The sequence below is a fragment of the Camelus dromedarius genome, chromosome 3 (genome assembly GCF_036321535.1).
Source record: "Camelus dromedarius isolate mCamDro1 chromosome 3, mCamDro1.pat, whole genome shotgun sequence".
NCBI classification, from domain to species: Eukaryota; Metazoa; Chordata; class Mammalia; order Artiodactyla; family Camelidae; genus Camelus; species Camelus dromedarius.
This window is the reverse complement of record NC_087438.1, coordinates 91,925,629-91,946,121: the sequence shown is the minus strand read 5'-3', so window position 1 is coordinate 91,946,121 and position 20,493 is coordinate 91,925,629. Positions and strand designations below refer to the sequence as shown.

The window sequence follows — 20,493 nt, the reverse complement described above, 5'->3', positions numbered from 1 at the left end:
AAACCTCAAGTCACCCCTGACACTGTTATGTAACCCTGTAACACTTCCCTAATCAATTTATTCTCTGAGATGAAAAGTACTTTTTCTAGTCTCAATCAACCCCTTCTTCCACCCTCAGTCAATGATTTGACTTCTTTTTTCCACTGAGAATATAGAAACAATCAAAAGAGAACTGATTCATTTTTCTCACTACTAAATTTACCACATATACTCTGTCTGCCATCCTCTTAAATGGATAAGCAGTGCACACTCCTGTTAACTCCTTCAGTTGAGCAATGGATCCTTTCTCTTCTTGCCTACTCAAGGATTTTGCTCTGTAATTTATCCCCTTTTTTGCATCAATTTTCCCCCTCTATCCAGGGTTATTCCTGTCTGTCTTTAAATGTTCTAGTATCTTCCACTTTTAAAAACACAACATATGGGAGCAATATAGGATAAAGAAGCAACTGAGGAAATAAGCATCCAAGTAATTTACAGTATCAGCCAGAAGCAAAACAAAACTGATGAGATGCAGACAAAAGGGAAATGAGCTTCCTAGGGTTCAGGTCAACTGAGGAGATGCAAATTAAGTCAGAGGAGGAATGGGAAGGACTGACATAGTCAAAAGTTTGAAAGTAGAGAAGAAAGGGGGGAAGTTAGGCAAATGAAGCAACATGGAAATCAAAGTTTCTAAGAAGACAGAAACAACTGAAGATAGGTAAGAAAGATTGTTTAGGAGAACTAAAAAAACTCAGGTGTTTGTTTAAGACAAGGTAAACAGTATTAGGTGCAGGGACAAATTAAAATGGGAAAAAGAAAGACCAGAGTAGCTGAAGGTAAAAGAGGGTGAAAGGAACTGAAATGATGAGACAACACAGCATTTGGAGAAAACTGAGGAGATAAGGGCAATTTAGGTGACAGGAATGGCTCCACCCACAGTAGCGGATGTGAATGATTCAGGAGAGTTGATGAACACCAATGTGGGTGGGAGCTCAGAACTGGGAAACGAGAGCAGCTGAAAAGTGGGTAACAAGTGAAGAGAGTTAAACTCATCATCTCCCAGAACCATGGGAGAACATGTGCACATAGCTGGAAAAAACAGTCTAGAAAGATGAAAGCATTTGGAAAAGGGGGTGGGTGAGAGGTGAGACTGGCAGAGATATTACAGCATCAACCAACATGGAAATACCAGAAAATAAATAAATAAATAAAACACAATAAAACAGTAAAATAGCCAACAAAGCTCTCCTGGATTCTGCAAACCTTTTTACCTACTGTCCTAATCTCTCTTTCCACTTACAGCAAAATTCATGAAACAATTCTGTGTCTCACTTCCTTACCTCCTGTCTTCTAAGATTACTAAAACTGGTTCTGTCATGATCACCAATGGCCTTCACATAGCCAAATCTGCCTCTTTCTTGAGCTATCCACATATTTGACACAGTCAATGACTCTATCCTTCTTGCAGCACTTTATTCTTTTGTCTTCCAAGAAACCACGCTGTTTTCCTTACTTTTACTAGTTGTTCTTTTAGCATCTTCTGCTGGCTCCACCTCCTCACTCCTATTTCTAAATGCTAATGTGCTCTAGGCTCAGGTCTTGGATCTCTTCTCTATATTCACTTCCTATGTGATCCCATCAGGCTTTAAGGCTAACCATATACACACATACACACACACATACATATGACTGTATGCATCAATGATTCTTAATTTTCTTTCTCTAACTCAAACCTCTCCCCTGGACATACATCTATTTACCTATGAGTATCTCCTTTGGATATCTAACAAACATCCCAAATTTACATGTTTAAACTAGAGACACCCAAATATCCTTTTCCAGAGTCTCCTCATTACGATAAATGGCAACACTATTTTACCTAGTTGTTCAAGTCAAAAAACTTGTGAGAGTTATGCTTGATGCTTCTACGTCTCTTATACACCACCACCCAAATCATTAGCTAATCTGTCTGTTTTACTTTCAATATAATCCCAAATCCCCCAAAAATAAAAATAAAAAATAAAATAAAATATATCCCAAATCCAAGCATTTCTCACTAATTCTACCATTACCACTTTAATTAAACCACCAATATTTCTTACCTGAATTATCACAAATCCTCTTTATTAGTCTTCTCCCTTCTACCCTTGCCACCTACAGATAAGTCTCCTCTCAGCAGCTAGACTAATCAATTTAAAACACAGATTATGTTCTTTTCCTACTTGAAATCTTCCAATAGATTCCAATTTAAATAAGAACCCAAGGTCCTACATAAGCTAGTCCCCCAACTACTCTAATTTAATTTTCTACCAGTCTCTTCCCCATCCTTCCTTTGCTCCTCCTTATGATTCCTTGAACACACCAAGCATGATCCTACCTCAGGGACTTTGCACTGAGAGAATGTTCTTCTCTAAGATTTTGAATGACTCACTCCCTCTTGAATGAATGAATAAATATTTAGAGATAACTCTGGTTGCTGTGTAAAAAAGAGAGAACTTCAAGAATGAGGCAGGAAAAGAAGTTTGGAGACTACAAGAATAGTTCAAAGGGAAAAAGGTGGTGGTTTGGACCAGGAAAGGAGCAGAGATGGCATGAAGGGACATACTCTGGACATATTTTAGAAAAGTAGGTAAGAAATGCTCATGAATGAGAAACAGGGTGCGATAAAGGAATTACTCAAGGGCTGGCACACAGGTTTTGGCATGAGCAAATTTGTAGATGATGATATAATTTATCAAATTGGACAGTACTGAGGTAGTAACAGTCTTGAGAAGGTGAGGGGGTGGGGAAACAGGGAACCAAGAGTTCTGTTTTGAATGTTAAATTTGAGATGCCCATTCAACAGCCAAACAAGCAGCTGGACATATATGTCTAGAGTTTAGGCAAGAAGTTGGGGCTAGATATTTAAATTTGGGAGTCACCAGCATATAACCAATGCCTAAAGCTGTGAGAGTGAATCAGATCACCCAAGAAGAGTCAGGCAAAAGCAGACCCACCAAAGGAGACTAAGGTATGGCCAGAAGGAAGTATGAGATTATGATGTCATGGAAGCCAAGAGAGCAATTTTTTTTTCAAAAAGAGAAAAAAACCAACTCTATTAAACCTGTGGAAAAGTTACTGAGAATTAGAAAATAACTGCTTTATCTGACAATATGGAGATTATTGGTGACCTCACAAGAGCAGTTTTAGTGAGAAAAAAAAAAAAAGAAGAAAATATGAACAGAGTAGGCTGCGGAGAAAATGGGAAACAATGAAGTGAAGACAATGAGTGCACACAACTCTTGTGAATTCTGCTATAAAATACACTAAAGAGTATTTGCCAGAGGGTGATTTGGAATAAAGGGAGAGGTTGTCTGTTTGTAGACTGGAGCTACCAGAGCATGTTTATACGCCAATGTACACAAGCCTATAAAGAGGGAGAAACTGCTGATGTTAATGCAAGAGGAAGGACAACTGAAAAACAAAATGCTTGACTTGACAGAAGGGATTGATTGGACCCACTCTCCAAGAATACTTGGTTGAACTTTCGATAAAACAATAAAAAAATTTACCCTTAATACAGGGAAGAAAACAGTATGGGTACATATGCAGGGTAGTTTGGTAGAATTTATGTTTGGAAAACGAGGACTTTTCACCTGATTCCTCCTATTTTCTCAATAAAGTAAAAGGCAAGACCATCAAGGAGAGTAGATTGTAGGTTTAAGGAAAGAAAATAGGGAAACAGTCACTATAGAGAGGGCTCAGTAAATATACTAAATGATTCACTATACTAAGAGGAAAATTAATACTTTCATAATTACAGTCATCTTAACTTATATAAAAGTGGAAATAAAAGACCATCAACAAGGGGTCAATTAAATTAACTATAGAATACAAACTCCATGGAATTACTATTTAGCAATTAAAAATAATGAAATGGAGGAGGATACAGCTCAAGTGCTAAAGCATGTGCTTAGCATATATAAGGTCCTGGGTTCAATCCCCAGTACCTCCTCTAAAAACAAACCAACCTAATTAGCTCCCCACCCCACCAAAAAAAAAAAAAAAAGATAAATAAAATTAAAAATCAAACAAAGGTATATACATTTTAACATATCTGCAATATGTCACTAAATACTTAATTTATACAATGGTATAATAAAATTCTATTGATATATATTAAAATATTTACATGAGTGTATTTATATGCACACACAGATACATTTTTATAAACACAGAAAAAAGCCTGGAAGAAATATACAACAAACTCTTGGAGGGTGAGAGTATTGAGAGAGGCACATTTCCCCACTATACATATGAATGAGAAAAACCTATAGGCCAAAATATGTAGAGAAAATTCTATGTCTTACATACAGACTAATAGTTTAAATACCATAATTCAAACAAAGATTCACACACAAAGGCTTTCATCACAGTACATTTTAAAGAAAAACTGAAAGCAATCTAAATGTAAGAAAATTATGCAATTATTAAAAATGTTCATAAAATTTTACACATTTTAAGTAGGAAATATTTCAGACATAACGAAAAAGTATAAAGATTAAGATTAAAAGAAGTACCCATGTACCAAACACCTGGATTAAGAATTTAATATAGCTTTTTTTCAATTTTTTTAATTGAAGTTTAGTCAGTTTATAATGTGTCAATTTCTGGTGTACAGCATAATAGATCAGTCATATATATACATATGTATATTCATTTCCATATTCTTTTTCATTACAGGTTACTACAAGTTATTGAATACAGTTCCTTGTGCTATACAGTACAAATCTGTTGCTTATCTATTTGATACAGTTTTTCACTGACATGGGACTCTATGATAATATTAAATGGGAAAAAAACTTCAGAATACAAAATTAGACTATGACTTCAGCTATGTAAGACAGTATATAAAGAAGAAAATACATGAAAATATCAACAATGACTGTCAATGGGTGCTAAGACTGTGTATGGGTGACTTTCATATTTCTTTATATTTTTCCGTTAGCAGGTTTTCTACAATAAACTATCATCACTTTTATAGCTGTAAAAACTTTATTTTAAAAATACAAAGTTTTATTAGCACCGTTACCTTGGGATCATGAACAAATGTATTTCCTTTGGTTCCAGGAGGGAAATCTCCAGTACAAATATATTTTAGACATTCAATGATGGTCTAAAGAAATATAAAATTATATTATTTAGTTACCAGAGAACCACAGAAGTTTATCATAAAATGTTAATTCATTGTAAAAATATTATTTACCATATAGACTATAAAGGATATGATCTGATAAAATTCAACATTATAAAACCTGTAATATAAGTATGATTAAGGGTTAAAGAATAATTTCTGTAAGTTCACAGAAAACCTACATAATTAAGAAAGTATACTGAAATAAAATAAAAAATTACTTGGGAAAAAATTCTCTATTTCCAATTAAAACCCTTTGAATTAATTCAAGTTAATAATAACAGCTAAAGTAAAACATGGTCACCACAGCTGAGAACACTGTATTGTGTAACTGAAATTTACTGAGAGTAGAAATAAAATGTTCTCACCAAAAAAAAAAAAAAAAAAAAGATAAACATATCAAGTAATGGATTTGTTAATTAACTAGATAGGGGAATCCTTTCACAATGTATATGTGTATCAAACACCATGATGTATACTTTAAATAGTTTACAATTTATATGTCATTATACTTTAATAAAGTTGGAATTTTTAAAAAATTAAAAACAAAACAAAAAAATAGCTATTATCTACGAAGACCTTACTACGTGCCAGGTATTGTACTAACTGCTTTTACATACACTAAGCATTTAATTCTCGCATGAATCCTAGGCTGTAGAAAATATTTTTATCTCTGTTTTAAAAATGAGAGCACAAAGGCCCAGGGCATTTAGGTCGCTTTTGCCCAGTCTCACAGCTAATAAATGGTGAAGCAAAAAATCTGTATTCAAGCAGCTAGGGCTCATAAACACTAAACATATTAGTCTCTCCTCCAGTAGAGCACTTATTATAAAGCTATGTACATAATAAGCATTCAATAAACAATATTTTTACATAAGCATATAAAAGAAGACAAGAATATGCTTATGTAAAAATAATACAAGAGTCTGCCATTCAACTCTCAACATTAAACCTTATCTTTCACTTTTCACTTCATTTACTCTTCTCCCTGTTAAAATGATAACGCCTTGCCTTTTCTCAAGCCAACCTTTCAGACGAGATAGCCTCTTGGCTATACTTTCCCTGTAACTGCATGCCATTCTAAGTCCCAACTCAAATTTCTAAGTATTTCCAGGGCTTTAAGAAGTCACAGTACATACGCTGTGCTCCAATTTTTAATTTTGACTAGGAAACAGAATTCCAACAAGAAAATAGTTTTCCAGTTTTACCAAGCCCCACTGCAGTTTCGTTTTAAATTAAGTCATCTATTTCACATTTATTATGCTTAGTTGGGATAAGCAGTCTTAAAGTCATATATTTATATTTTTAACTTTTAAAGAAATCCTGTATTGTAACAACTACCCGGAAGTGAGTACTGATTTGGGAGCAAGGAGTGTTAAAACAAAACCCCACTGTAGCCAAAAGGCTTCTTGTGGGACTGAGCTCATTGAGTACATGTGGAGGCAGCTCTCGGCCACTTGGTATTCTCAAGTACACCCTGTCCACCCGACAAGCCTGGACCCAAAAGTCTAGTCTGCTTCTGAGGCTGCTGTGGCCTGAAGGTAACACCACGCCCCGCCCCGCCCCGCCCCGGGGCCGGGGAATCACCCAGAGACCCAGGTACTCCGGGCTTCAAGAGCCGAGCCATATGGATCCCTCTCGTCCTACTCAAGAGTTCTGAACCGCGCAGATATTTTATTCTTCGTTCTTATAAGACGTGGCGACCCATAAACTGAGGGCGGCAACTCAGGACTTACCGTCTTACCAGCCCCATTGGGTCCAACCAAAATTGTGAGGGGGCTGAAGAAAGTAATAATTTGCTTATCTTTGTCCTCTATTCCAAAACTCCGCACTCCCAGAATGCTCATCTTTTCGATCCAAGACATGTTTGCAAATGTTTCTTTTCTCAATACCAGGGGTCTAGAAACCGGGACCCTCTAAGGTTTAACACTGAAGCCGGAGCAGGGCGAGCTCGGGCCGTAAGGACTCACGAGTCCCGGCGTCGGGAGGCTCCAGCTGAGAGCGAAGGCTCTGGCTGAAGTCCTTTCTCCCACACCGGCTTCCTTCCCGCTCGGGACGGAGAGAGCTGGGGTAGGGGCCTGCCAGAAGCTGCGCGCAGGAGACACAAGACACAGGCCCAAGGAGCCCGCGACCGTGCGCACTCACAGACTTCCGCCTCGGCTGCCTCGCGGGTTACGTGGGGGTCCCTGCGGCCGGCGCGCGTTTACGCCGCAGGCCCGGGGCATGCTGGGAAGTCGGAGGCCTCTGGTGCGCGCGCAGTTCTGGTTTCCGGCGGCATTACCGCCTAGGAAGGTTGTGTCTTTAGTGTCTTTGGTCTCGTTGGCCGCGGGTTCCGGCTCTTTGCCGGGGACCAGGCAGCACCGAGTGGCACGAACTTTAAGAGACGACAAACACTTGTGACAGACAGCGATTCTCAAAGTGTGATCTTGTGACTCCTGGAGGGGAGAGGGATGCGGTGTCTGCTCACGACAAAACTACTTTTCTAACAATGCTAAGCCGTTATTTGCCTTTGCGCTCACTGTCGCTCCCTAATGTACATTGTTTTCTAATAATCACTTAACGTGTGGAGACACCACCGCGATGATGGATGATGGGATATGTGCTTGTATATTCTGCTTAAAAAAAACCCCTCAATTTTAGTTTTTAATTGAGTGAATATTGATAGTTACAACTCACATAAAAGCTCTTAGGGATCCTCATTAATTTTTAAGAGTGTAGAGAGGCGTTTAATACCAAAGTTTGGAAACTGCCGTTGTACACCAAAAGCTGTTAGATGTCTATAAAATGTTATGCAAATATGTGAAGGAAATCTACTTCTCGAAGTACTACCACAAGATAGGAATAGACACTTTTAAAATAAGAAATTCAGTTATACAAGATGAATTAATAGGAGATTTACTATACACAATGGTGCCTATACATAACAATATTATATTATGTACTTCAAAATTTGCCAAGATGGCAGATTTTATGTTTACTGTTCATATCACAAAAAAAGAAAGGAAAGGAAAGGAAAGGAAGGAAGAAAGGAAAGGAAGAAAGGAAGAAAGGAAGAAAGGAAGAAAGGAGGAAAGAAAGAAAGAAAGAAAGAAAGAAAGAAAGAAAGAAAGAAAGAAAGAAAGAAAGAAAGAAAGAAAGAAAGAAAAATAAGGGGGGTGGGGTGTGGAGGAAACTTTTGGAGGTGATGGATTAACCAGTGACACTGATTAGACAACCAGATGTTATATGTCTCCTGCTGTGGTCTTAACATGAAGTACCCAGCATTGCCTCTTACACAGTTTGATTTTTTTTAATTTAAGTTTAATCTAATCACACCTTTAGGTTTAGCTTCCAATTCACAGGAATTAAGTATTAGCTAATATCACAAGAATGGAAAAGTCAAATCTGGAAGGTAGCTTGTATTACAAGACACTGGACCAGGCTCTCAGATCAGTGTCATTAATCAAGAATTATTGTAGATTCTAAAAAACATTTTTCCTCAGAAAAAGGATGGTGGCAAATTAAGAGAGATTTGAATTTCATGTTACCCAGGTGCAACACATGGTCCTAGATTGGATCCTGATTTGGTCATAGAGATGTGAAGGGAATTTGGGGGGTACAAAGGGAAATTTAAATGTAGGCTGGAGATTAAATGCTAAAAATTTTTATTGTTATTTTCATTATATTCGATGTGATAATATTTTGCTGTGTAAAAAATGATCCTTTTTTTGAGGTGCATATAGAAATGCTAATGATAGAGTGTCATGCTTTCTATAATTTACTTTAAAATACTTAAGAAAATAATGAATCGAAGAGAAAAAAAAATGGACACGACAAGATACTAGATTCCATTACAAAATTTTTCAAGTTTGTAACAATAGGAAACTATAACTGAGATAAGAACTCTAGGAGGGGGGTGGAAAGATTTGCAATAAAAATGATTAATCCTTAAAATAAAAAGAACTAAGAAGGCTTATCAGTCAAAGAACTAAGAAGGCTTATCAGTCAAGTTCTCAGTTCTTGGTAAACTACTGCTGAAAAATGTTTGGTTTCACTTATAGCATAATTAATGAAATGGAAAATAAACTATCATGCGATACTATCTTATACCTATTAGTGATTCTCTTTATCCTCATAACACTTTCTAAAGTAAATTCTATCGGCTTTCTTTTGATGAGTATTTATCTAGTGTATCTTTCTATCCCTTGGTTTTCAACCTTTTAATGTCATTTGCATGAAGTATACTTTTATTCCTGATAAATTTGAATATATTTCTCATATCTTTTTTGTGCTTTTTCTTTATTTCTTCTTCTCCTTTCCTAGATTCTGGATTGACTGAGTTTTCTCTATTCCCTTGTTTTATTCTACTGGTTTTGAAGTTATACATTCTATTTCAGTTCTTTTATAGTTAGTCTTAGATTTTTCACAGGTGTCTCGAAGTCTAAAGTGAGTATCTTTAGCAACCCTCCAAACAGTACAAGAACCATAAAATGCACTGACTCTGATCACTCCTTCCATCTCCCACATTATCATTGTTTAGTATTTTTGTTCCTCCTTGTAATCCCCTAAGTAAGTTATTTTTTTTTAACCAGCATTATTTATTTAGGTTTACCAACATATTTTTTGGCCTCTTTGATTACTACCGCTTCTTGCATCACACCTTCCTTTGTCATTTGTTTCACTCATTACATTAGCAAAACTATTAAACCCTAGTGCTAAAGAATCTTGAAGGAAAGAAATCTATCCCACAGTGCTGATATCAGTATTCAACAAAGTTATTTTTGTGGAAGTGCTTTATAAATTGTAAAACACTGTAAAAGTATAAGAGATTTATTTTTTATGCATTGAATATTTTTAGAGGGTTAATCTGGTAAAAATGTAACAAAGCAATAAAAATGATCACACAAATTCCTTAGCATAAGGAAATATTTTTTAAAGTATACAGAGAGCTGTTAGTAGCATTTTTTGTAATTGTGGGATACTAGCAACAACCCAAATGGTGAAGTAAACTGTGGTACATCAGTTTCATCTAATAGCAGGTAACCTTTAAAATCGTAAGTAGCTACATGAAAGAGAAGTGTTAATAAGCAAAAAAGAGAAACAAAAGTGCACATATTCTTTGATTACAACTCTGTGAAGCTGTCCTAGTAAAGACTGGAAGAGGTCAACAAAAACCTGTTAGTTGCTAAGCTAAGGGGAAGAAATTCTGTGTTTATTTTCCTATAATGTTATTTATTCAATTAAAATTTATTCAAAAGATATACTTGGAGATTGAAAGGATGAAGGTTAGAATAAGATAAAGAAAAAGAAAGAGATGCTATCATTTTACATTTAGTCACTGCAAAAAATTTGTGGCATCATGCTCAATTGATTGATTAGAATCAGTTCATGGAAAAGTCTTTTGACCTTAATGACTATACAGTTAGTAAAAAAAACACAGTTATCAGTTTTTAAGAACATGCTGCCAATTTGGAAGCCACAAATAGAGGCAAAGGTTTTGGGGCAAAAGGATGGATGTTACCCAGTAGTATGACTTTTCAACACTATTCAAAGTCTTTTTTCTAAACTATATAGTTACTAATGTAATTCTTTAAAATTCTGAATACTGATTGCTAATTTCTTTCTATTCTCCTAAAATAATGTGGGTTTTTAAAAATGCCATGGTAGTTCACATTGGCTTGGTCTCTCTAGATGACCTTTTAGCCTTACTCTATCTTTTTTGCAGGAGTCCTGCCAAAGTTGTTTCTATTATTCAGCTCCTGGTCCCAGGGAGTAGACTCTCAGTTTCCACAGTATTCACATTAATGTGTTCAGTCAATACAACCAACTGCCTGCTCATTCAATCAGTTATTTTTCAAGAAACATTAACTGAGTGAGTACAATAGGCTGGTCATTGAGGACAAAGAGATCATTTAAATAAAAGCCTTCTCAAGGAGTTCACAGTCTAGTGGTGAAGTAAAAAAGTCCCAAGTGCATGACACATATGGGATACAAAGTCTTTTTTACTAATAATAGTATAAACAATCATTAACCTTTTTCTTACTTGCAAGGTTATTTTTAATAAACTCTTTATTTTATATAACTTTAATTTGCAGAAAAGCTGCAAGAATATTATAGAGAGTTTCTGAGTACTCTGTACCCAGTTTCCTCTGTTGTTCACATTAATATGGTACACTTGTCGCAACTGGGTAATCAACACTGGCACATTACCAGACTCCACAGTTTTGGGGGGGTTTTCTTAGTTTTTGCTTCCTGTCCTTTTTCTGCCTGGATTTCATCCTGCACACCACATTACATCTAGTCAGCATGTCTCCTTAGATTCCTCTGGGTTGTGAGTTTCTCATACTTAGCTTGTTTTTGATGACCTTGACTGTTTTCAAGAGTACTGGTCAGGTATTTTGTCCTTTATTTTGGGTATGTGTGATGTTTTCCTCATGGTTAGTCAGAGGTTATGAGTTTTGGGGAGGAAGACCACAGAGATAAAACGCCATTCTCATTACATCATATTAAGGGTACGTGTTACTAACATGAATTATCACTGTTGTTGTTGATCTTGACCACCTGGCTGAAGTTTGCCAGGTTTCTCCACTGCAAAGCTATTCCTCTCAAATCCCCCTTGCAGACTGCACTTTTTAAAATGAGGTCTATCCCACACTTACCTTAAGTGTATCCCACAGTTAAGGGGAATTATGCTCCATTTCCTTGAGGCTAGAATATCTACATAAATTACTTGAAATTCTGCACAGGATATTTAAATTATTAACTTTTGTTTGCAGTTTTAATAAATCTCTTTCAAGTGCATCATTTTATGGTCCTTGCTCAGAGTTTTCAATCATGTTGTGGAGATGAGACTAACAGAGGAATAGTTAATGACTTCTGACAACATTATAAGAAATATAATTTTGTACACTCATATTCATAGTGACATTATTCACAGTAGCCAAAAGATGGAGGCAACTCAAATGGTAAATAAATGGATAAACAAAATGCAGTATATACATGCAACGGAATATTACTCCATCTAAAAAAGGAAGGAAATTCTGTCACATGCTACGTGATGGATGAACTTTGAAGACACTATCCTAGGTGAAATACACCAGTCACAAAATGACAAATGCTATACAATTCCACTTATGTGAGTTACCTAGAATAGTCAAATTCATAGAGACAGAAAGTAGAAGTGTGATTGCCAGGGGCTGGGGGAGAGAGCAATGGGGAGTTGTTGCTTAAATGGGTATAGAATTTCAGTTTTGCAAGATGAAAATAGTTCTGGAGATGGATTGCACATTATGAATGTACATAACACTACTGAACTGTATACCTAAAAATGGTTATGGTGTTACATTTTATATTACATGTACTTCACCACAATTTTAAAAAAATTTAAAGATACAAAGTTTTGAAAGGAGGTTTTAAAAATTACCTGCCCTCCAATAGGATCCCACAGTTATAATATAAATCAGAGGCTGCAAAAACCCTATATGTTTTTTAAAACTATGAATTGCCAACATTTGAAAATCAGTACCTCATATATAATAATCAGGTTTTCTGGCTTTGAAAAATTGGTTGATCTGGCAACATAAGCCCAAGTATGTCACATGGCAACAGTCAGCTGGAGCAGAGCAGACCCTGCCACCTGCGGACAGGTCAGGTGCTGCAGTCTACTGCCGTCCCACCACCTGTGTTGTGTCACACCTTGCCCATTTCACTCATTTTCCTAGCTAGCCATCATGACTCCCTAAAAACAGTGAGTGGTTGGTGAGTTTTCTCCTGCTTAGCGAAGGCAAGTACAGTGGTATCTCAATCCTTCATCACCTCAATTCCCTGTGCAGCGCTGTAACAGACAGAAGTTTAAAACTCACAACTTTGTGTGATTAAGGTACTAAAATAACAAGTCACTTGGAAATTCCTCTGAAACCTTCATCTAAACCCACAATGACTCAGTGTAGCCCAAAAGAGGCTGAAGAGAACCAGGGCAATCTCTCTTTCTCAAGAAATCTGGGAAGAGAAGGCTCCTGCCAGAACCCGGCTTTGGTTTTGAGAGCATCATTTCAAGAGCACCTTCGTCCAGATCTCTTGTGATTTCTACCCACTCCTGCAGTGAGACACGGTCACTTCTGTATTCTCACAGAAAAGGTCTCTCAAGTGTTCAAACCAGGCATGCCTAACCAAGAACCCAATACTTCAGCACAAACAAACCCAGACATGGTACAGGAAGGGGGCCACTGAAGTCCCACACTATTGTATCCTGCCTGTGCAGAGCCGTGATTACATCCATGTAAAAGCCTTGTCTACCTCCCAGATGCCTCTGCTTATACAGAACTCAATCCAGAAAAAGGTTCTAGGTGGCAATTTGTGCTTGGGACCATCTGTCCTAGATACTTACAATAGTCCTAAAGTCAGGCTTCCAGGCCACCAACACAGAGCCAGAGCCACACTGGGATGCTCACTGAAACCCTCCATTACAAGCAATGGCTTACACCTCCAATGTGTGTGTTCAGGTCAGGGAAGAAGGATGTATGTGATCTAAAAGAGGCCTCATTTGCTCCCTTCTGGGGTTACAGACCTGAGCCTAAGGAACACAAAGGCTGATTCCTCTGATCACATATATTCATATGTGTCCCACCCAGGGTGCAAAAGGACACCCCACCCTTTCAGGACACGAAGGAAAGGTCATGCCCTTATGTTATGTGGCTGTGATGGCTATTTATTGGTTGCCTTCCTAGCATCTGAGTCCCTCTTACTACTACCTAGGACCCCAAATTTCTCAAGTATGCAGTTTGGCGGGGGAAGAAGCCCACCTCCAGCTCCAGGGAGAGCCAGTCAGTATATCCCATACCTCTGGCCACAGTTCAAGGGTGAACATGGGATCAAGGGTGAACAAAGCTGCATTCTAGGACGTGAGCAATCAGAAATGCACAATTTGCTTTCTTCTGCAGCTCATGAACAGGATACATATAGATTCAGGAGTTTGGACATCATCATGGGTCCACAGTGGGAGAGCTGCCTGAGAATGGCGACAGAGGTCACTGAGGCAAGTAAGATGAAGAAGCTTCTACCCTGAATCATTTGGCATTTGGGCTAATAAATCCCCTGTTTGGTTTCAACCAGTTTGGGTTAGATTTTTGGTCACTGGTAACAGAAAGGATCCTAACTGAGACCCAGTGAACACAACTTGACCCTGCTACGTTTTGACAGTCTCTGCTCTAATCACCATCTTCCTACCAGTATTTTTAATTCCTGTTAAGATGAATCAGCCTAGCTACCACTGCAATAGAATTTAGCTGACCAGAAAAAATTTCCCAATATTTATGTATTTTAGTCTAAAATTCTTTTTTTGTAGTTTACATCATACTTCTTTTTACATACATCTTTTAAGAGGAAATTCAATCATCTGATTTTAAGAAATGCAAATGTGGGACAATGGTGTATCAACCCAAAGATTTTCTTTTGTAATAAAAAAATGTTTTTAAAGGGGGAAAAATAGGGATTTTTATTATTAAAAGATAAAAGTAAAATTTATTTTTTAAGATACAAGACATTGGAAACATTTAGTTTCACGATTTGCCATTATTAGGCATTCTCTATCTGATTGCTAGAAATTATTCATTTCCTCAAAGAGAGAGAATAAATTGGTTGGGGATGCAATCTTGTACTATGCTTATTCTTTGCCAAGACAAACGCTGAACATTTCAGAGCCATGAGATTGCTTCTGCATTTGAGTTTGCTAGGTCTTGGAGCTGCCTACGTTTGTGTCATTGCTGTAGAAAGTCCCATGAATAGACTGGTGGCAGAGACCTTGACACTGCTCTCCACTCATCGAACTCTGCTGATAGGCGATGGGGTAATTTTCTTTTTGATTCCTACAGTCTTTGAAACATATAGATAATCATTTGTGGTAGTTAATTTTTAAATATCTGTTACTAATCATAAAATTAGGAGTGTGTTAGTAATATACAATTGTAACCGTATTACTGGCAAGCATTTTATTAAAAGTTATGAGTGCTAGAGTGCTTTAAAAATGAATGTATTTCCTCTCCTTTTCAGAACTTGATGATTCCTACTCCTGAACATACAAATGTAAGTTAAATCATGATTTGATAAAATCATTGAATGAGTAAGTAAGTTTCATATTTTAAGCTATAAAGTATTCGGTATCACTTGAGCTATTTAATTTTCTCCATTTTGTTTTTATGCGTGGGTGTATATGTATGTACTTATAAATATTAAGAATGACTTTATACAAGTAAAATCCATTAAACAAGTGGATCAGGCCCTTTGGTGCTATTGTCAGTTTTCCACCTCAATTAGCCTCACGTCAGGCAGTCTTTCCAGAAGAATTCCACATTGGGTGAGAGGGGCCTTTTAGTCTCCATTTAACTCTATCTATGGCTTTCCTCACTTTCATGTCTTTCCTAAAGTGTTAGGATGTTAGGGTTATATTTTTAGAATCATGCTCAGTAGATTTTAAAATAGACAATGAATGGCCTATATTAATAGTCATTTCCATATACTTAAATTATTCTGACTATATGATGTAATTGTATACATTTGGAGTATGTCATAGTTGTATTAAAATGTAAACTATATGATTCATTAGTCTGAATAGAATAAAATTATCAGCTAGAACTATAAAAGGCAACTGATGTGCAGTTGCATTTCACTTTCTAACATTTTATTTTTCGTGAGGCACTTAATTTATATCATTTGTAAAACCCCTCAGTAATTATATAAACTTTATCTACTTTTGGAAATTGTATCTGAGTATGAAGTGGTTTGCTACCTAGAAAAAGAACAAGTGAAAAATTCTTTGGAGAAGGGAACTCAAGCAGACAACACAAAACACTAAACTTTTGGTACCAAATTTTTATCCCTTGTTTTGAATATTTATAGTTTTTAAATCTTCCTCATTTAGCACCAACTATGTATTGAAGAAGTCTTTCAGGGAATAGACACATTGAAGAATCAAACTGAACAAGGGGATGCCGTGGAAAAGCTATTCCAAAACTTGTCTTTAATTAAAGAATATATAGACCTCCAAAAAGTAAGTTAAAAACACTTAGTGGAAACTTAAGCATTTTTGTCTGGCTGTGCCTCAGTTTATAGGAATTGACAGTTTCCTACAATGCTTGTCGTCTGTTCTTTTCACAGAAAAAGTGTGGAGGAGAAAGATGGCAAGTAAAACAGTTCCTAGACTACCTGCAAGTTTTCCTTGGCGTAATAAACACTGAGTGGACAACAGAAAGCTGAGACTAAACTGTCTTATTGTAGCTTAAGATTTGGGAGGAAGAGAAGGATGTTTTACTGCAAGGAGAATGAGGGCTAACCAACGGTTGGGCCATAATGTTCAGTGTAATTAAACTTCAGAGGCAAAGCAAATATTTCAGGCATTCTGCTACTTCACCACCTCACACAGGCAGAAAGCATACAAATAAAATATTTGAGATGTACTTAAGGTATCAGAATCATTGAAGTATTTTCCACCAGTTTGCTCCAGGCAAAATAGGTATATGCTTTAATCTATCTTATTTAATGTAATATTCTGTAAAATGTCTGTTAACTTAACATTATTTATGAAATGAGAATTTGGAAAATTAATATTTATTCCCAATAAAATAAAAATAGACAATTCTGGTTCAGTTTGTTGCTGGCCTTTGTCTTACTCTTGAAGTGAGCACAGTCTGTGTGAGAACATGCTGAGTTTGGAGGGAAGATCTGCATGTGTGCAGACTCAGCACTCCTATCCCACTGGTGGCAGAAGTTGCTGGGTTGCTAGTTATGCCATGGGTGGAAGTGTTCTAGCAGGACTTAGTGGGGATGTGGGCCCAGGGACACAGGCAGGAGCTGAGTCTAGCTTCCTGTCCACGGTATACCCAGAGCCTAGGATGGTGCAGGTTAAAGAGTAGGTGATGAATGAATGAGTGATTAAAAGGGACTTCTGGGACTGGCCAGAGAATTAAAATGAGTTGCAGGATTTCCCCTGGGAGGAGGGCAGTGTAGGAATCTGTAACTAGGTCTCTTCCTGGCCTATGAGAAGAGTTTGGCAGACCGGTCCCACTGCCGGTTTAGGAAAGGAGCCAGACACCCTCTTCGTGGAGCCCAGAGTGCTGTGGCCTGGGGGAGTTCTTCTTCACCTCACCTGAAGTTGTGGCATAACAAAAGGGGCAGAGAAATGCTGGGAGACAGCTGTATTGGGAACGCTGGGTTTTAGAGGTGCCCACCATCCATATTCCCAGAAGAACAGCAGCATCAGGCAGAACAACACTCCAGTCTGCCTGTTCATGACTGTTAGGACCGTAACTAGAGGTTACTCTGCTTGAGAAAATTACTCAAGGATCCAAAAAATATATATTCTTTAAAATATATCTTAAAACTAAGACCTGGAGGAGAGGCCCAGTAAGAGTATCAGCCATGCCATTAATCCCTGCATATATTTACTGATCACAGGCCCTGCAATGTGTGCTGGGAGACAGTTGCAGGCATCTGCTGGAGGTCCTTACAGGTGATGCCATTACCCTGGGCATTGTCTGCATGGATTGCATGTGTTGTGTTTGACTGCTTGTGTGAAACAACCATTCCTGCTCTTTCTGGGCATTTGGCAGGTGGGAGAATGCAGGTCCTGCTGTGCGAGAAGACATGTTTTCCTTCCAGCACAAACCGGCATTGTGGTCAGCACTCCGCCATTGCCTAGGCTCCCAACGTGTGCACCCACCAAGCCCCAGAACTGTGGCTGAGCCAGTGAAGAGGAAGATGTGTCAGCACAGCCCCACACTGACTGCTCTAGAAACTGACAGGAAATAGGAAACACAGTTTGTGAAGAGACTGAATGTCAATTCAATTCAATTCAGCAAATATTTACTGAGCTCCCATGTGTTCCAGGGCTGTTCTAGGACTAGGATCCATCGGTGAATAAAACAGACAAAATTCCCTGCCCTGGTAAACATGTATTCTTTCTCAAAAACAGTCATTTTCTAGCCAAGATGTGGAAGCAACCTACAAATGTCCATCAACAGATGAATGGATAAAGAACATGTGATGTATATACACAATGGAATACTACTCATCCATAAAAAAGAATGAAATTTTGCCATTTGTAACAACGTGGATGGACCTGGAAGGTATTACGTCTAGTGAAATAAGTCAGAGAAAACGAATTCTGTATGTTATCCCTTACATGTGGAATCTAAAAAATTAAACAAACTAGTGAATATAACAAAAAAGAAACAGAGTCATAGATATAGAGAAAAAACTAGAGGTTACCAGTGGGGAGAGGGAAGTGGAGAAGGGACAACATAGGGGTAGAGGATTAAGAGGTACAAACTACTATATGTAAAATAAATAAGCTACAAAGATATATTTCACAGCACAGGGAAAATAGCCAATATTTTACAATAACTATAAATGAAGTATAATCTATAAAAAACTTGAATCACTATGTTGTATACCTGAAACTAATATAATATTGTAAATCAATTTTAAAAATTAAAATTAATTTGGCAGGAACAAAAAAAATGGTCATTTTCCCACTTCTTTATCAAGGTCCAATATAGTTCTTGTGGATTTAAGGCTAGAATATTCTATCTAAAATCTCACTGAGAAACTCTTACCAATCCCCCAGGTCTCGAAGAAGCTAAAAGCAATCAGTTCTGTATGCAACTAACCAAAATTGGACTTTTTAGATATATCAAGGACTTTTAAGGCAGAAACGATGATCCTCCAGCTGATTCTACTTTCTGTGTAGAAGCAAAGCCATCCAGGTGGTCCCTGGCCAGAGAGAGTGGGATTCTTACAAGTCACATCAATTTCCCCCTCACCCAGGCCTAACTACTGTGGGGCTCCTAGGACCTAGGGCAACAGGGGAGAGGAATTTGACAGGCTCCAGGTTTAGGAAAACGTTCCCGAATCTTGCATTCTTCTCAAAACCTTATCGCAATAAGTGAGTATCTATTTGTGTTCTATCCTAGTGATGTCACTGTTATTGTTTGGTGGGAGGAACCAGTGTAAGATATTAGGCTGGGTTTTGGAGGACACACAGAAATCTCCCCAGAGAACACCTCAACACAACGCATCTAAAACTGAAGTCCCTCTTTGGCAGCCATCCTCATCCCCTGAAATCTGCTGTTGCTCCTGCTTTTTGTCCTTCTTTCTCTTCCTTTGAGGTTCCCTCATTTGGCTAATATAACCATGGCTACCTCCCCATCACCCTCCTGGAAGACTCCCTGACTTTTACCCTCCATATCCTTCCATCCACCATTCAGCCTCTGAAGTGTCTCTCTGATTCCCTTTCCATCCCTGCTGCCTCAGTCAAGGCCCTCTCCTCTCACCTAGACTCGGCCATCACCAGCTCCCTACTTCAGGCTCTCCCCATGCCCAGTCAGGGCTGTTGTTAAAATACACTAATCCATATGTCACTGCTGGGCATCAGAACCTCTGGCTCACCACTACCTCAGGTCCAACCTTCACAGGTCACACCTCTGTCTTGACCAAGCCCTATCATTCAGAAATACAGGCAAGTCTCACTGAACATTGTTTGCACGAAAATGCTAACCAGGAGCCCCGTTTCCATTATTTTAAACGGGAAAATTTTTCTTGCATTACATCTCAATCCAAAATCCTCAACCAATTTTCCAAAACATAAAACACAGTAAAATGCCTGTATATAAGCAAAAAGCTAATATGTTAGGTAGCAAAATATTTGTAAATCTTTATCTCTGTATTTATTTAATAAACTGTCGTAAAATAAGGATGTAAAATATTTAAAACTATCCTTCCTGATCATTAAAACGTTAATATAGCTGCTTTATCTGTAGGACATGCTGTATGTGCCCTTAGCTGACATTCAGAGCCTTTCCAGTTGTCTACTGTGAACTTTAATATGCTCCAGTTGCACTTGGAATGAACCTCAAGACTTTCTCTGTTGAGTTCCCCACCCTCATCACTTTGTGTAAAAATGCACTGAGTTTGGGGGGACATATATCTAATATTTTTTTTCTATATAAGTATTGGTATAAAAGCATTGTATTGAAAGACACATATGTTCTATAAAGAAATGTTCTACATGGAAAACATTAACTGGGGAGAAATTCTGTAGGGAATGCTAGTTCTCATTCTTCCTAGAATACTCCATGGATTTTCATACTTCTGTGCTTTTGCCTGCACTGTCTCGGTACAACTGCCTTTTCCCACACAGGGAACACACAACCATCCTTTAGGTATTTTCGTTCCTCTCTCTCTTGGCTCTCACAGTCCAGCTCTAATGCTACCTCCTCTTTGATTCTGTCTCTGCGTAGCCCAGCAGTAGTAGGTGTCCTGCATTACTTGGAATATTCCTTTATCAGAGTTCTTACTTTAATATTGCAGCA

General features: G+C 37.7%; 3 protein-coding genes across 5 annotated transcripts in view; 2 read left to right on the top strand and 1 right to left on the bottom strand.

The window, feature by feature from the left end:
• The window catches only part of KIF3A (kinesin family member 3A), a 200,546-nt gene extending 186,454 nt beyond the window's left edge, over positions 1-14,092 (top strand). The window contains exon 19 of the mRNA XM_064483979.1: positions 14,071-14,092. Within this exon, the coding sequence (XP_064340049.1) occupies positions 14,071-14,077 (7 nt within the window). The 3' untranslated portion in view covers positions 14,078-14,092. The remainder of the gene's footprint in view (positions 1-14,070) is intronic.
• The window catches only part of RAD50 (RAD50 double strand break repair protein), a 105,673-nt gene that overhangs the window by 71,186 nt on the left and 13,994 nt on the right, over positions 1-20,493 (bottom strand). The window contains exons 1-2 of one of the 3 annotated variants that reach the window (XR_010380195.1): positions 6,889-7,321; positions 5,051-5,134 (exon numbers count right to left, since the gene is read on the bottom strand). The exons of 1 other annotated variant lie outside the window; for it this stretch is intronic. Coding sequence is in view for 1 of the 2 variants with exons in the window: in XM_010981305.3 (XP_010979607.1) it covers positions 5,051-5,134; positions 6,889-7,017 (213 nt within the window). In the remaining variant the exon portion in view is untranslated. Of the gene's footprint in view, positions 1-5,050; positions 5,135-6,888; positions 7,322-20,493 lie in introns of those variants that run through there. One more of the 3 variants, XM_010981305.3, reaches the window with a different exon arrangement.
• IL5 (interleukin 5) lies at positions 14,626-16,779 on the top strand. The gene is made up of 4 exons (XM_010981295.3): positions 14,626-14,975; positions 15,179-15,211; positions 16,047-16,175; positions 16,283-16,779. The coding sequence occupies exons 1-4, from the start codon at positions 14,832-14,834 to the stop codon at positions 16,379-16,381; spliced, it is 405 nt and encodes a 134-aa protein (XP_010979597.1). The 5' UTR covers positions 14,626-14,831; the 3' UTR covers positions 16,382-16,779.

What these genes read in the sequence shown, in the direction of transcription:
- IL5 (XM_010981295.3), top strand. Translation starts at nt 14,832, where the DNA reads ATGAGATTGCTTCTGCATTTGAGTTTGCTAGGTCTTGGAGCTGCCTAC. An exon ending in CTACTCCTGAACATACAAAT is followed by an intron (nt 15,212 to 16,046) that starts GTAAGTTAAATC and finishes TTCCTCATTTAG; the next exon opens with CACCAACTATGTATTGAAGA. An exon ending in AATATATAGACCTCCAAAAA is followed by an intron (nt 16,176 to 16,282) that starts GTAAGTTAAAAA and finishes TTCTTTTCACAG; the next exon opens with AAAAAGTGTGGAGGAGAAAG.